Source organism: Girardinichthys multiradiatus, chromosome 6 (assembly GCF_021462225.1).
Source record: "Girardinichthys multiradiatus isolate DD_20200921_A chromosome 6, DD_fGirMul_XY1, whole genome shotgun sequence".
Classification (NCBI taxonomy): domain Eukaryota; kingdom Metazoa; phylum Chordata; class Actinopteri; order Cyprinodontiformes; family Goodeidae; genus Girardinichthys; species Girardinichthys multiradiatus.
In genome coordinates this window covers 24,217,213-24,233,679 of record NC_061799.1, presented here as the reverse complement: position 1 = coordinate 24,233,679, position 16,467 = coordinate 24,217,213, and the positions used below count along the sequence as shown (strand labels likewise).

Genomic DNA, 16,467 nt, shown 5'->3' with positions numbered 1-16,467 from the left:
AAGGTGCAACTTTATTTGTACTGAGATTAAATTACACACACATAGACTCATTTTACTAATATGGTGACTTTTGAAGGTAATTGGTTGCACAAGATGTATTTTAGGGGTATCAGAGTAAAGAAGGCTAAATACAAATGCATGCATAGTTTTCAGAAGTTCTGTTTGTAAAATTTTAATCTTATATTCTTTTGCTTCCCTTTCACAATTATGCACTACTTTGTGATGCTTTATCATATAACTCTGTTGGGTTTGTCCATCTGGATTCTATTCAGTCAGGACAGGCTTGCCCCACACAACAGGACCACTGGAGGCAAAACCCATTTAGCAGCCACCCTGCTTCAGCAGAACCCATACAGGACCCACAAACACATGCTACTGGGTTTTACTCAGAGCTTCTAACTGATTGTTTTCTGGATCTACAGAAGTGTTTGATGTGGAGACTAATAAGAGATTAAACAACACATACAACAACATGCAGATGCCCAAAGTGGAGAATAAGACCATCACCATTGACGATTACAGTATGTGACCATATACTCTTTGTGTGTCTGGATCAGTTTATGGGATGCCCATTGACTGTGTCCTCTCTTTCGTAGCTCTGACGATGCAGATTCTAACGCCAGCAGGATTTATAAACACAGCCCACTACCCACTACTGCTGATAGTGTGAGTGTGACTTTGTCAGTTTGTAAACCACTAAATGCTGTGTTGAAGTTACACATTGCTGTTCAGTGGAATACAATTTTAACTGATATTGATAAATCTGGGGCCGTTACCCAAGGATAGATTTTGTTTAAGCAACATTTAGAGAGCACAGCCCAGTATTGCATTGCTAGAACTGATCTGCATCATAACTGCACTTATTTTCCTCTAATAGGCTGTAAAATAGCTGAGTACTAAAAATGTTTTGCTTATAAAAGGATCTACAGTTTTAACGTGTCTACACCAATGGGAGCTTTTTGCCTTTATAAGTTTCTGCATCTGGTCTGTGTAAAACTCTGTGCTTCTTGTCCAAAGTTATCCTCCTTTCACTTAATCAAAGACGTCAATTGCAAGTGGATACCTGTAATATTGAGAAATGCTCATTTAATTTGTGCTGGAGTTCATTTGTAACTTAGAGAAAATTATTGTTTAAAGCAGTATAGTCTTGTAGAGATGAGAGCTATAATAAACCGTTTAAGATAAAGAATTTCTACAGCACAGTGAGACAAATCAGGATTTTGATAAAGGAAATTATATAAATCTAGATTGGCAAAAAGTGATAAAACTGCAGATAAATACATTGTAGCCTACTACAGATTTTTCCACTTCCATTCCCACTTTGAGATAACTATAATTATTTATTTGATTGTCTATAGAGAATTTAACTTAAAGAAATATAGCATCCCAATCTATAATTGGTCTTGTACTGCGTTCACAGAGGCAAATGAAAATACCTAACTATCATGGATTTTATCGTTGTCTTCTGCTTCATCCAGGACCGGGTCGCGGGGGGAGCAGACTCAGTAGTCAAGTCAAGTTTATTTATATAGCGCTTTTCAGCAACAAGGCACTCAAAGCGCTGTACAATAGAAAAAACATTACAATGATACAGAAAATCAAACACAGAAAAACAAATCAAATGACACTAATAATCCTTGGGAGTTTACTGGTAAGAGCTGGTTCTAATCCAATCTCTCTAATAGAGGTAATTAGCTCATTAAGTCCTCTGTGGTAAGGAATTCATCCTGTGCTAGAAGAAAAATGATAATATTAATCCTTGAGGTCGGTGGTATGAGGCAGTTGTGGTCCCATCATTCAAATAAGCTGGGTCACTGGTATAAAACATTTTTAGTCCAAACCTTTTAAATACTAATAATGTTTGGCTTTCACTGGTATGCAATTGTTGTAATATAATCCTTCTAAGAAATCTAAAAATCTCTGGTCATTGGTGTAAAAAGAGCTTTTGTCAAATTCATATACTAATAATATTTGGCTTTTGCTGGTAATCCTTCTGAGAAATCTGAAAATCTATGAAAAGTAATGAAATCACACATTTAGGTAAAGTACGATAGGAGGGGAAAAAAAATCATATTTCAGAGTCTATTCTGGGCAGAATACAGTCTGAAGTAGTACAAAAAAAAAAAAAAACAACAGGGGTAAGCAACACACACATAAGTAAAGATTTTGCAAGGGTACGGTGGAATCTTGAGGGTGCGAATATAAATAAGTCAGAGTGTGTTTGCAAGAATTAGACTGTCAACACTGATAGAAGCACCAATGTCCATGAGAAGAGAGGTGGAAGTTTTATCAATTGGCCGCATAGTCCTATCAGCACACACCTGGTAGGGGAGTGCTGGGGAAGAGCGTCGTGTTTATATAACATCCAGGAGATATTTGGTCCATAGCCAGTTAGCAGAAGTTGCCATGGCCACATTGGGGCGCCAGATTTAGAAAAACAATATTTGTTGTGGTTCAGGCAGTTGTGAATTTCCAACTTACTTAAGAGTTTTACTGGTATGTCTCAATTATGAAGCCAAATAGCCACATTTCTGGTGCTTTCCGCAGATCTAGAGCGTACAACTTCTCCAAGATTATATCCTTTAACCTCTGAGTCCAACCGCTGCCAGGCTGTGATTCTGCTGTCTTAACATTTCAGTCTGAGTGTTGATCGCTCTACAGACTCCATCTAACATCGTAGGAAGCTTTGGAACGCTTTGAACAGCCGCCCACGTTTTGCGAATCACTCGATAAGCCAGGTAGCCACCAGCTCCAAAAATCAGAAATCCTGTTATCAAAAGTCCAAATATGTACACATCTTCTACGTCCTTGACCGATATCATAGTCAGGCACACAATCTTCCACTGCTGCCAAGAATCCATTGTGTATCCAGAGAAGAACGTGTCTGGACAAGAGGGTTCTCCTTTGCCCTGTCTTCCCGTTGAAAAAATTTTATCAATTACGTTGAGAGTCTAGCTGACCAAATCCATAATTTACATGTTTGGAGGATATGCAAAGCGAGGCTCTGAGAAAAATACAGACAAAAGCAGAAGCAGGGATCAGCCGGAACGGAGGGAGTTAGAGAAAACACGTCTGTCTTCCACCGAGAGCGAGAGAGACACTCAGACGTCCCTCTCCCCAGACACCTCCTCCTGCTCCTCCGGGGGGAGCCCAAGGCGTTCCCAGGCCAGCCGAGAGACATAATCCCTCCAGCGTGTCCCGGTGGGACGTGCCTGGAACACCTCCCGAGGAAGGCGTCCAGGAGGCATCCGGTATAGATTCCCAAGCCAACTCAACTGGCTGATCTGGATGTGGAGGAGCCGCGGCTCTACTCCGAGCTCCTCACGGATGGCCGAGCTCCTCACACTATCTCTAAGGGAGTGCCCGGCCACCCTATGGAGGAAGCTCATATCAGCCACTTGTATCTGGGATCTCATTCTTTCGGTCATGACCCAAAGTTCATGGCCATAGGTGAGGGTAGGAACGTAGACCAACCGGTAAATCGAGAGCTTCACTTTTCGGCTCACCTCTCTCTTCACCACAATGGACCAGCACAGCGTCCCCATTACTGCGGCAGCCGCACCAATCCGTCTGTCGATCTCCCGCTCCATTCTACCCTCACTCATGAACAAGACCCCAAGATACTTGAACTCCTCCACTTGAGGCAGAAACTCCCCTCCAACCTGAAGAGGACAAGCCAGCCTTTTCCGGTCGAGAACCATAGCCTTTGACTTGGAGGAGCTGATCTTCATCCCACCTGCTTCACACTCGGCTGCGAACCGCCCCAATGCATCCTGTAGGTCTTGGCTAGAGGGGGCCAACAGGACCACGTTCACTGGTCCCCAAACCAGACCCTCTCCGGCCCTTGGCTGCTCCTAGAAATTCTGTCCATGAAAGTTATGAACAGGACCGGTGACAAAGGGCAGCCCTGCCGGAGTCCAACATGCACCGGGAACAGGTCCGACTTAGTGCCGACAATGCGGACCAAACTCCTGCTCCGCTTGTACAGAGACCGGATGGCCCCTAATAAAGGGCCCCCGACTCCGTACTCCTGGAGCACCCCCCACAGGGCAAACAAACATGAGATGGCTGAGCTGGGGGGCAACAAGCAAACCCACCCCAGCTCGCCACCTCTCCCCGTGGGCCACTCCAGAGTAGAAGAGAGTCCAGCCTCTCTCGAGGTGATGGGTTCCAGAGCCCACGCTGTGCGTGGAGGCGAGCCCGACTATTTCTAGTCAATATCTCTCGACCTCCCACATAAGCTCAGGCTCCTTCCCCCCCAACGAGGTGACATTCTACGTCCCTAGAGCCAGCCTAAGCATCGGGAGATCAGGCCGCCGAGGTCTCCACCATCGTCCGTTGCCCGGTTGTCTTTAGACTGGCCCCTCATGGTTCCCCATGCAGGTGGTGGGCCCACTGGGGGATGGCCTCACGTCTCTCGTTCGTGCTTGGCCCGGCCAGGTCCCGCGAGGAGCAACCCAGCCACCAGGTGCTCTCCGACGAGTCCCGACCCCAGGCCTGGCTCCAGGGTGGGACCCCGGCTCCGATGTACCGGGCGAAGTCACGTGCAGATTGTGTGGTCCTCATGAAGTTGTCTTGAACCGCTCTTTGTCGGACCCGTTACCCAGAGCCTGTTTGCCATGGGAGACCCTACCAGGGGCATTTAAGCCCCAGACAACATAGCCTCTAGGATCATTTGAGCACTCAAACCCCTCCACCACATTACGGTGGCGGTTCAAGGAGGTGTCATGGATTTTGAAAAGACCTTAATGCAGGCTGTCAGATTCGGGATCCAGATTAAGCTTTAAATGGATAATTTAGGATTTCTATAGTGAAGTTCTGTTTGAAAGTTATAAGCAGTTAATATCTGGCCTGCAGCAGGGAACTCTTGTTGTGTCTTCGTTCCATATAAATACATATTAGTTGATTCTGAAGGCTCCAGCCTTCAGAATGGACTTCTAGTGTGAAACCCATACTGAGATCAGAACAGATAAGACATTTCTTTTCAGAATAAGAATGAGACAGGTTAAAAATGAATAAAATAATACTTTTATATCAAACTGATTGGAAACACTTTACATGTTTTTTTTGTATGAATGTGTTTCACAAAGGAGATCATTGATGGTTCACCACCTCATACGATAATTTCCTGTTTGAAGAATCATTATTATTACTTTGTAAATACCCGCCCAATTCAAAAATGAAAATGATTTAATGGTTCATAAAATGGTGTTCACACAAACTACAGTTTTAAAACTAGTTTAAAACTAGAATTGTTATAGGATGGTAAAAGTTCACTTTTGTCTTGACCCTTGTCAGACTAGTCCTCAGTTCAGTTTCAACTTCCTCCACAGATTAATCTGGATTATACTAAATTAAGATGCCAAGACAGTTACCTGCTGCCTATTAAATATTAACTGCCCATAACCTTAAAAAAATGTCAAAGAATGAGCAAGCAACAGAACAGGAAACAAAGAAAATCTAAAAAAAAAAAGCAATATGCTGTAAGAGGTAAAAGGTGAGTAGAAACGGTTGAGCTGATTATTACATCACTCTACTGCTCATCTCCCTTTTGTTTAAAGGGTATAAGAAGACACAATGCTAATGGGAAATAATGCTTCGGCATTGGCATCCTACACATTTGACACTGTAGAATACAGAATGTCATCCCCACATAAGCCAGGCCACTGCAGATTTTTTGATGTCTGAAAATTCCTGTAGATACATGCACAGCTTTCATGTGCCATGTACACCACACGTGTTCTACTGAACTAAAAAATCTTATTAGTGACCCAATATTAACATTACTTAATTTCACCCTAGTTTTTTGATGAAGATTCACTTATGATGGATGCCTGTTACCGAAACTGACAGCCAGACCTACTGTCTGGTTAATTCAGCTAATAGTTATCTGATCACATGAGGGCACCCATAGACTATGCCAATTTAATTCCTAGACGGTCAAGGGATTCTTAAATATGAAATAATAAATAAAAAGTTGTGGTGATGTCGCAATAAACGTAAACCATCCAGACGCAGCAGGGTTCCACATCATTGATCCCAATACGCATGCACTATTTTGAACAGGAGAACATCATAAGCAACACACAAACGTCACTGACTGGATAAATAATGCCAGCATATATGCCAAGACAGGAAAAGTGTGACAGCAGATTAAGAATCTGGAAAAATGCCAGGAATGATTCGACAAAAGGGCATAGAAAATCATGAGGCTATGAGAAGATTTACAAGATGGAACAAGACCTTAAACACACACCTACACAAACTCACAGCAATGCATACAAGAGAGTAAACCAAGACGCAAAACCAAAAACCAAGAATAATGTCAACATGTGGATGCTCTATAAAAATGCAACATGCGCAGTTCGCAATAAAATTATGTTGAAGCATTACAACACTTCCTTCACAGCGATGGCACACCTGGCAGACAGATGGTAACGGAGCAGTTCCGGGTGGACTGGGCCACGGTACTCGTCAGCAGTTTCAGCACCATCGTTATCCGCTTTGACGGCCACGGCAGCGGCTTCCAGGGAACCAACCTGCTCCACAAGGTTCGCAGGAGGCTTGGGAAGCTGGAGGAGAGGGACCAGCTGGAGGCACTCAGGTAAAACCATTGTTATGAGGCTGGCTCAAACTGAAGGGCCAGGTAGATTTCAAGCTCTCTCATTTTCTTTTTATTCATTTCAGGTTCATATCAAAAGAACCTTACATTGATAAGAATCGAATGGGAGTTTACGGAAAGGTAAATGATGAATAACACATGTTAAATGTGATCCTATCTTCAGTTAGCTTTTGCCTTCAGTAAACTAAAGCTTGCTGAGTGGATTTGTGCTTCTGTTTGTCCTTGTTTTTGCAGGCCTACGGGGGATATTTAGCTACAATGCTTTTGAGCTCTGAAGAGTTTACTCAGCTGAAATGTGGAGCAGCTGTCTCACCAATCACAGATTTCGAGCTATATGGTATAATTTTCCAGAGGTTTTTATTCACAATCTGACAAAATTGCTATCACAACAGACTCAACATAGCCTTGCAAAAACATCGATACTTCAAAAAGTTTACATTTTGTCATGTTGCAACCACAAACGTCAGTGTACTTTATAGGGATTTTATGTGATAGTGCAAAGGCAAAGTATATATAATTCTTATGTTTTAGGATAAACTGAAAGGTGTGATGTCCATTTGTGTACAAACCCTTTTCCTTTGATACCCCTAAATAAAATAACATGTGTGGTTAAAAACTGACAGAGCACATCAGCCTGTCCACATACTTCCAATGGTGGAATATGGTAGTGAGAGCATCAAGTTGTTGGAACTCTTTTCTTTAGCAGAGACAGGTAGGCTGTTCGTAGCTGATGGGAAGATGAATGGAGCCAAAAACAGAGCTACTCTGGGAGAAAATCTGGTAGAGGCTGTAAAATGATTCTAGAATTGCGCCGCTCAAGGTGGCAGCAGGTTGGAGTAGCTCTGTTACTTTTGATTCTTATTTATTCTTTTTTGGGAACTATTCCTCTTGTGGTGGATACAGTTGATTTTTTTTTTTGGATGACTGTCCACTCCAGTGTCGGATGCTGTGCAGCTTGGAGGATTTTTCTTAATACTTTCTATTTTTGGACATTTGTTATGATGCATTGCCATGGCAACGGGGTTGTTTCTTACAACCGGGAGCAGCTGATTAATATCTCAAAAGCTCAAATAATACTTCAGCTACAACCCCAAATCCGTGATGAGTTGAAAAGGAGACGCCGTGGATGCAGAGCAGGAGCTAAGAGAAGAGAGAGAAGGAGGAAGTTCAAACCATCTCTTCCGTCGATTTTGATGGGCAATGTGAGATAGTTGGGAAACAAGTTGGATGAACTCCAAGCCCTACAAAGGACCCAGCCAGACTACCGGGCATGCAGTATCATGTGTTTTACTGAGACATGGCTGCAGGATTATATCCCCGACTCCAGCGTCTCTCTGCCGGGCTTTTTAACCATACGAGCAGACGGAGATTTAAGGAGGAGCGGCAAATGTAAAGGAGGTGGACTGGCAGTATTTGTGAACAACAGATGGTGTCATCCAGGACATGTAACTGTGAAGTGCCATCTCTGCAGTCCAGATATTGAACTGTTGGCAGTAAGTTTTCATCCATATTATTTACCCAGAGAGTTCACCAGTGTTATTTTGGCAACAGTTTACGTTCCACCTTCCGCTGTTGCTGACACTGCATGTGATGCCATCAGCTCAGTTGTTGCTAAGCTACAGACACAAAACCCCAATGCTTTTGTGGCAATTTCTGGTGATTTTAACCATGCTTCACTCTCTGCTACACTTTCAACGTTTCAACAGTTTGTCAGCTGCTCTACCAGAGAAAACAAAACATTGGATTTGTTTTATGCAAATGTCAAGGACTCATACATCTCTACAGCAAGACCTCCTCTAGGCAAATCAGATCACAATCTTGTTTTTCTCTGCTCGAAATATAAGCCCCTTGTTCAGAGGCAACCTGTAATAAAGAGGACTGTGAGAAAATGGTCACAGGAAGCTGAAGAAGCTCTGCAAGGTTGCTTTGAGGCTACAGACTGGGATGCACTGTGCCAGCTACATGGAGAGGATATCAATGCCATGACTGAGTGTGTAACCGACTATATAAACTTCTGTGTGGATAACATCATCCCCACTAAAATGGTAAGATGCTTCTCCAATAAACCCTGGATCACTAGTGACCTCAAGGACCTGCTTAACAAGAAAAAAGAGCCTTCAGAGAGGGAGACAGAGAATTATTGAGGAGTTTACAGAAGCAACTTAAAGTCAAAATAAGAGACAGCAAGGAGGTGAACAAGAAGAAGCTGGAGAGCAAGCTCCAGCAAAACAATATCAGAGATGTGTGGACAGGGATGAAGAAGATCACAGGCTTCAAGCAGAAGGATGATCAGGCCGATGGAGGTCTGGACAGAGCCAATGAACTGAACACATTCTTCAATAGGTTCAGTTCAGAAACAAGCTTCGCATCCTCCTCTCCTGCTCACAGCCAAACAGACATCCCATCTTCCTTTGACCCACAGGACCCACAGCTGTCCAGTAACACCTCACATTTTTTATCTTCCACCTCAGCCCTAGACCCTTCTGCTTCTACATGTTTGCCTTCAACCATATCAGAAGATGCTGATACTTCATTTGCTTCCCCCTTCCACCTGTGTGTCTCAAGAAGTCAAGTGAAGAGACAACTGGAGAGACTGAATAGGAATAAGGCTGCAGGTCCAGATCATGTCAGCCCTAGAGTCCTGAAGGCCTGTGCAGAGCAGCTCTGTGGGATTCTGCAGCACCTCTTCAACCTTAGCCTGGCCCAGAAGAAGGTTCCGGTGTTGTGGAAGACCTCCTGTCTTGTTCCGGTACCAAAGAAAACTCACCCATCAGTTCTCAATGACTATAGACTTGTTGCCCTGACATTTCACATCATGAAGGTCCTAGAGAGACTCCTGTTGGCCCACCTGAGTAAGAAAACAGTAAACCATCAGGACCCCCTTCAGTTTGCTTATCGCTGTGGAGTTGGAGTTGAAGATGCCATCATACATCTGCTTCAACAAACCCACTGTCATCTGGACAAAGCCAGCAGCACTGTGAGGATCATGTTCTTTGATTTCTCCAGTGCATTTAATACAATCCAACCTGATTTGCTTTGTCAGAAACTCCAGAAGACTCAGGTGGAGGCCTCAACAATCTCCTGGATCAAAGACTACCTGACAAACAGACCACAGTTTGTGAGACTGAAGGGTTGTGGGTCTAACCAGGTGGTCAGCAGCACAGGAGCACCACAGGGGACTGTACTCTCACCATTCCTTTTCACTCTGTACACCTCCGACTACCAGTACAAGACAGACTCCTGTCATCTGCAGAAATACTCGGATGATTCTGCAGTCGTGGGGTGGATCAGAGATGGACAAGAAGCTGAGTACAGGAAGGTGGTGGACCGCTTTGTGGCATGGTGTGGAAACAATCATCTCATTTTGAACGTGACTAAAACAAAGGAGATGATTGTAGATTTTAAGAGAAACAGGAATAAGTCAAAAACTATTTCTATCATGGGAGAAAAAGTGGAGGTGGTGGAGGAGTATAAATACCTCGGTGTTCACCTGGACAACAGACTGGAGTGGAGATGCAACTGTGAAGCCATCTACAAGAAGGGACAGAGCAGACTGTACTTCTTGAGGAAACTTAGGTCCTTTGGTGTTTGCAGCAAGATGCTGCATATCTTCTATAAGTCTGTTGTGGAAAGTGTGATCTCTTCTGCCATCATCTGCTGGGGAAGCAGCATCAGAGCCAGGGACTTAAAAAAGCTCAACAAGCTGATAAAGAAGTCTGGCTCTGTTCTGGGGACTCCTCTGGAACCTCTGGAGATCATTGTGGAAAGACGGATTCTTCATAAAATGAAAAACATTATGGAGAACCCTGAGCATCCTCTTCATGAGACTGTTGTACAACAACAGAGTGTCTTCAGAGGCTTCTTCAGATCTGCTGTAAGACGGAGCGCTACAGGAGATCCTTCCTGCCCACAGCCATCAGCATCTACAACGGCTCTTTGAGGAAACCTTCATAATATGAGCTATAACAACATTTAATTTCCCTTTGGGATTAATAAAGTATTTTTGAATTGAATTGAATTGAAAAGACTATAGACAGGGACGGAGATTTACCTTCCACCAGGATGCAAAACATATAGCCAGAGCTGCAATGGAATGGTCTAGTTCATAGCATATTCATGTGTTGATCACCCAGTCAAAGTCCAGATCTAAAACAACTACAAATCTGTGGTAAGACTTGAACATTATTTTTCACAGATGCTTTTAATCCAATCTGGCTGAACCTGAGCTATTTCACAGCAATGGGCAGTAATTCCACTCTGCAGCTTAATTTGGTAACAATGGGGACTGAATACAAATGCTCGCCATACATTTCTAATTTTTATTTCAGGGTTCCTATGCAGTCTTGAAAGATATGGAAAAATATGCAATTTTTTTTTACCGTTTTCCAGGTCAGAATAAGTATGGCAAAAATTAAATTGATTATGGAAAAATGTTTGATTTTCCTGACTTTTCTTGCTTTTCCCAGATGAAACACAAAAATCTAATAATGATTAACAAATGCATTGGCCTTTACATTTATTTGATATTTAAATAAAATTTGGATTTTTGATTAGAAACCTCTCAACTTGATTTTATAATTTTTTTTAGTATTTTGGCTTTTGAATCATTGACTGAAAGCACTCTAATTAAAAGATTAATTCATTCATCCATCGTCTATACCTGTTTGTCCGTGCCGGGTAAAGCGGGAGCAGGTGCGTATGGGCAAGCGGTCATTGGGTACACCCTGGACAGGTTGCCAGTCCATTACACACAGGACAAACAACCATGCACACACACTTATGCCTAAGGGAAAATTAGAGACAGATTAAACTAAGTTATTTTTGGACTTTGGGTGGAAGCCAAAGTACACAGAGAGAGCTCACGCATGCACGGGGAGAACATGCAAACTCCATGCAGAGTCAAACCCAGGACCTTCTTGTTGTGCTACCAACTGTGCCACTAATTGTGCAGCCATTGGGATTGCATGATGGGATAAAAAAAAAATTGACAGCTTTAAATTCAGTTACAACGGGCCAACTTTTTTGTGGGTTAATTAGGACAAATGGAATCACTACCTGAAAATCAAAAGCAAATTTAAGCATTGTTCTGTATCATGATTTGTGGAACCTAAAGCCCAAAAGGCCTGATTACTATTCAAGTAGTTAAGGGTTAACATCTTTTACTCAAAAACGAAACTCCTGAAATTTGAGTCTGAAAAAGTATGTAATTTTCAAATGATCATGATCTGAAAAATTGTATTTTGTCAAAAATTACCAAAATAACACCCTTCTCCCTTTTGCTTCTTTATTATGTCCTACTTGTCCAATGAAATTCCAATAAAATAAATTGATAAAATAAAATACAGCAGCTTCTGGTTGCAAAGTGTCAGAATGTGGAAAAGTATTGAATACTTCAGCAAGGTACAGATATTTGTCATCTAAATTCTTTTGTTTTCTTTTGAAAATTGCAGCATCTGCATTTTCAGAACGATACCTTGGCACAAAGACCGATTCCCGAGTATATACGGTAAACTGTTTTAACATTTATTTTCCAAAATTCACACCGTTTTAATAAAATATGCAAGTTAAAATTCAATAATAATTCAGATGCATTTACCTGTTCCTTCTTCCAGATGGCAAATTTAGCTCACAGAGCAGGTCAGCTGCTGGAGAAACAGTACTTAATAATTCACCCAACAGCTGATGGTATCATATATATAATTATTTGTTTATGATTTAACACTACAGTGATAGAAGTGAGAAGAGTTTTTGTTTCTCAGTCTAATGTGTGTCTCATTCTCTCCACCACCACAGAAAAGGTTCACTTCCAGCATACAGCCAAATTTATCAACCATTTAATCAGTGAGAAGGCAAATTACACTCTACAGGTGAGCTTCTAATCCTGTAACTATTTCAAAGAGATTTATTTTTTACTGAAAGATTTACTAGTCTCGTGTCTAACAATCAGCGGTCAATTGTCAACCAACATATGTTAACAGATAATGATTTTTTTCCAGTTAAAAATTATGCATTGGTAATTATACTGCACTTTAAACTCGTTATGGGACATGCTTTTCTGTGTGTGAGACTGTTTAGGATTTCTACTCTATTGACATGCGATTTTAATAGATGCATCTCAGTTTTTCATTATTGAATTTGTAGGTGTTTTTAAATTTTGCAAGTCTTTATCCTGAATAGTTGGTTACAGTGACAAACTGATAGTGTTAATGCCTGTAGTAGTTATCTCAGTTTTGGTGGGATGAAATGGTAGCTAAAAGATAATTTGTAACATTTTTTTATTTTTTTATTGTTTGGGGTGCCTCTCTTTTTTGGCAACAGTGCTGTAGACTGAAGAAAATGCAAGTGTGGTTGTTGGTTGTTTGCAGTACGTTTTTTATTTCTCCTTAGTCCATGGTCACTTAATCCTGAACATCCTAGAAAATTTTCTTTCACTTAAGGTTGACAATTTGGGTTTCTTACAGACTGATAAAATTCTGATATAGTCAAATAACTTGTATCCACTTAAAAATCTTGAAATCTCCACAAATTACTCCCAACCAATTTCCTCAACTTCTGTAAATTGATCTTTGATTTTCCTTTTTAGACTGAATCATTGCTTAGGTTTAAAACTTTTTTTCCATTTTCCTATTTTCCAGATCTATCCCGACGAGGGCCACTTCCTGCACAGCGAGGGAACACAGCAGCACCTGAGTCAGTCGCTCGTCAACTTCTTTGAGGAGTGTTTTCGGGAGCCAGAGGCGCCCCAGGTCGACGAGCAGGATGAGGTTGAAGATGACAGTTAAACCAGGTCCCCCCTCCAAGGCAGCTCCTGTAACACAGCACAATATGCAACAAATCTTTTTACCCTAAAGTCTACGCCACCTGCCGTCCAATCTGATTTTAGCTCTAATCTTAAGCACCTGCATGTGCAAACAGATCCCCTCTGCTCAACTCACGCTGGCTGCTGTTGAGGAAACCGGTCAGGCAGAGGCTGAATAAAACTCAGATATGAACAATGGGTTTTCTCTCCGACCATGTGGACCAGTGCACCCTCTGGTGGACAAACAGAGGATTGACAACAATTTAGCGTTGCTCCTCCAAATCCAAACAGGCAGGTTTAACAAGTGCTTTGCAGATTATTCCCATGTGAAGAGAAGTGATGTAACTTTTTGATGGCTGCCAGTTTGTGATGACCTTGCCAACTAACTTGATTATTATGTTCATAGTTATTCAGAGTTGTTTTCCAGATTCTCTGTTCAGTGTCTTACTGTGTGTAAGTGGATGCATCGTCCATAGTGGCTTTAGAAGATGAAGGCACAATGTTTAAACCTGTAACACTCAAAGATTGTATAAATAATGATGTTTTAATATTTTCTTTGTGCCCAAATTTCTTTATAGAGCTCTTGTTTTAGTCACTGTGCCTTACTGTGGGGGAGATGTTCACGTTAGGAGCCCACACGACACTATAAAATGAGCAAACATGGTCCAAACAGAGCAACAGAGACATTCATGATTTGAAAACATTTTTTTTCCCTTTCACAATATTTTAGGAAGAAACTCATGAAACAGACATCAACTTGAAAGACAACCTTATATTACTTACCCACAGAAGTGACCATTACTTAGTTTCCCAATATTTAACATAATTCCCATCATTTGGGAATCTCTTTGATTTATGTCCTACAAAGTCTTTCCTCTTTTATGTCATTTCTGTTTGTGTCGTCTGTGGTTTCTAGTCAGCTGCTGTACAAAGTGTACAAAAGTGACATGAAATCTCTATGGTGTATGTGCAACTTGTATATAAAGCATTTTGAAATGCATTTGTCTTAAACTTAATCGCTTCCTGAATCTAAACCAACAAACTAACACAAACAGCAGGAAGTAATGCATATAACCTCACATAAAACTGAGAAACAACAGACTTAGTTTGAAAAAAAGGGGTCAACAATTTCCTTTAAAAGCAAACTAGATGTTTATTTTGTATTATCCCTCCATTTTCACTGTTACCGTGATGTTAAGCTACATGAAACTATATTAAATGTTCATAAATCCGTTTCACAATCTGTTGGAAAGATTAATGTTTTCTTCCCAGGAAGCTACCGCTTTTACTAATCCAAAAACAAGATTTTCCAGAGATTTATTTGAAATGGACACAAACATTTTTAGATTGAATTGTAAAAAAAAAAAAACACAAGTGAAGGAATCCCTCAAACCAGGAATTCAATTTATTATTAATTACCCTATATCTGACTGGCAATTAGAAAAAATGGAAAAGCAGTAACTGTAAACCTCACACTATACCTAAAAGAGAATGTAATAATAAATAGGAAAGAATTATTTGAGAATGTATTAATAAACAGGAAACAAATATTTGGTTAAAAGGTTGTCTAGAAACTTATCGGGTTTTCAAAGGCCAGAATTAGGGGATTTTATGGCCTATTTCTGACTCTAAAACACCTAACTTAATCACCAGACAACAGGGCTATCAGAAACAGAGGACCTTACTTTACCTCTCAAGGAATGGGATTGGGTTTCTGGGAATTGTTCTGGAAGAGACAGCTGTTCTCCAGTGGAATCTGTGGAGAACAGCTGGAGTTGGTGATCAACTCCGCTGTTTGGTCCAGATAGACAGCTTACTGGGTCTTATCCCACCTCCACGGAAAACTTTACTACCGGTCAGTACTAAAGATGCTTTCCTTCAGGTGTCACAGAAATCCTTCTCAGTTTACGAAATATCAAAAATAATCTATCACTTTAGCTGGAATAATTATTTAACGAGTGAAGATCTTTTATCCAATTTATGGGGTTGCCACCAATGCAGATCTGGCTCAGGAAATGCAGCAGGGTGGTGTGAGTGTTTTTTCACACGCATTGAGGTGGAGACATTTAGATGCTGGCCTTATGTTAAGCAGGGCACCAAAGAAGCCACTTCTCTCCAAGAAAACACCAAGGACTGGCTGAAATTCTGCAGGAAGTACCAGGATTTGAATGCAGATGGCTGGGGTAAAGTCATTGTCTCATTGGAAGCCTCATTAGATTCTTTAGGGAATGTGGAGAAAGACTGGAGAAGAAAACGTGAACAGTGGAATGAGTCCTATGCGATGCCAACAGTAAGGCATCCTGAGATCATCTGTGTCTGTTAGGGAGTGGTGTTACTAACAATTTTGCCTAAAAACACCAAAAACGAATGATGACTGAGCTCAAAATACTCCATGAGAAACTTGATGAATAATGCTTCTTTCAGGATCATGAGCACCACGTTACAAGGAAAGTTCAGAGATCAAAACATCAAAATTCTGGGTCCAAAACCAGAAAACTCCCCAGATCTGAATTTCATCAGCAACCTATTGACCGTTTGCATTAACTTGATGTTTCTAGAGAAAAGGTAAAAAGACTGAAGCAGCGAAGTTTGTGAGACCAACATTTCTATCAGTCTAGAAACGATTGACCAACATAAATTTTCTTTTTCCCACCATTCCTATCCAGACCTGGCAAGTTATAAAAACAAATTTCAACACTATAAGAATCATGTATGACTGACTTTATTAGTGACACCTATGATTTCTCTGACAAGCCTTCTACCACTAGCAAGTGCTTCAAACATTTGTAGTACAAAAGGACAAAAGTGTCATTACAAATTTACTTGTTTTGGTTAAATATGGTAAATTTTACACATTAAGCAGTAATGCAAACTTGAAGGCTATACAGATGGATTTTAAAGCAATTATTAAAAACATCGACAAGCTTCTGGCCTAATTGAGGCTTGATATTTGACCACTTATTGTTCGACTTGGTAAAATTAATTGAAAATGGTTAGTTTTCTGAAACTGACCCATGTTATTAGAAAGTCCGCAAATCTTCTGTGG

General features: G+C 41.1%; 1 protein-coding gene across 4 annotated transcripts in view; it reads left to right on the top strand.

Moving 5' to 3' along the window:
- LOC124870045 (dipeptidyl aminopeptidase-like protein 6) overlaps positions 1-14,432 on the top strand; it is a 172,888-nt gene extending 158,456 nt beyond the window's left edge. For all 4 annotated transcript variants that reach the window (XM_047368468.1, XM_047368467.1, XM_047368464.1 and 1 more), the window contains exons 18-26: positions 423-521; positions 597-666; positions 6,410-6,604; positions 6,688-6,742; positions 6,857-6,959; positions 12,073-12,128; positions 12,235-12,307; positions 12,416-12,489; positions 13,258-14,432. In XM_047368468.1, coding sequence (XP_047224424.1) covers positions 423-521; positions 597-666; positions 6,410-6,604; positions 6,688-6,742; positions 6,857-6,959; positions 12,073-12,128; positions 12,235-12,307; positions 12,416-12,489; positions 13,258-13,404 — 872 coding nt within the window. In that variant the 3' untranslated portion in view covers positions 13,405-14,432. The remainder of the gene's footprint in view (positions 1-422; positions 522-596; positions 667-6,409; positions 6,605-6,687; positions 6,743-6,856; positions 6,960-12,072; positions 12,129-12,234; positions 12,308-12,415; positions 12,490-13,257) is intronic.
- The last annotated feature ends 2,035 nt before the right edge of the window (positions 14,433-16,467 follow it).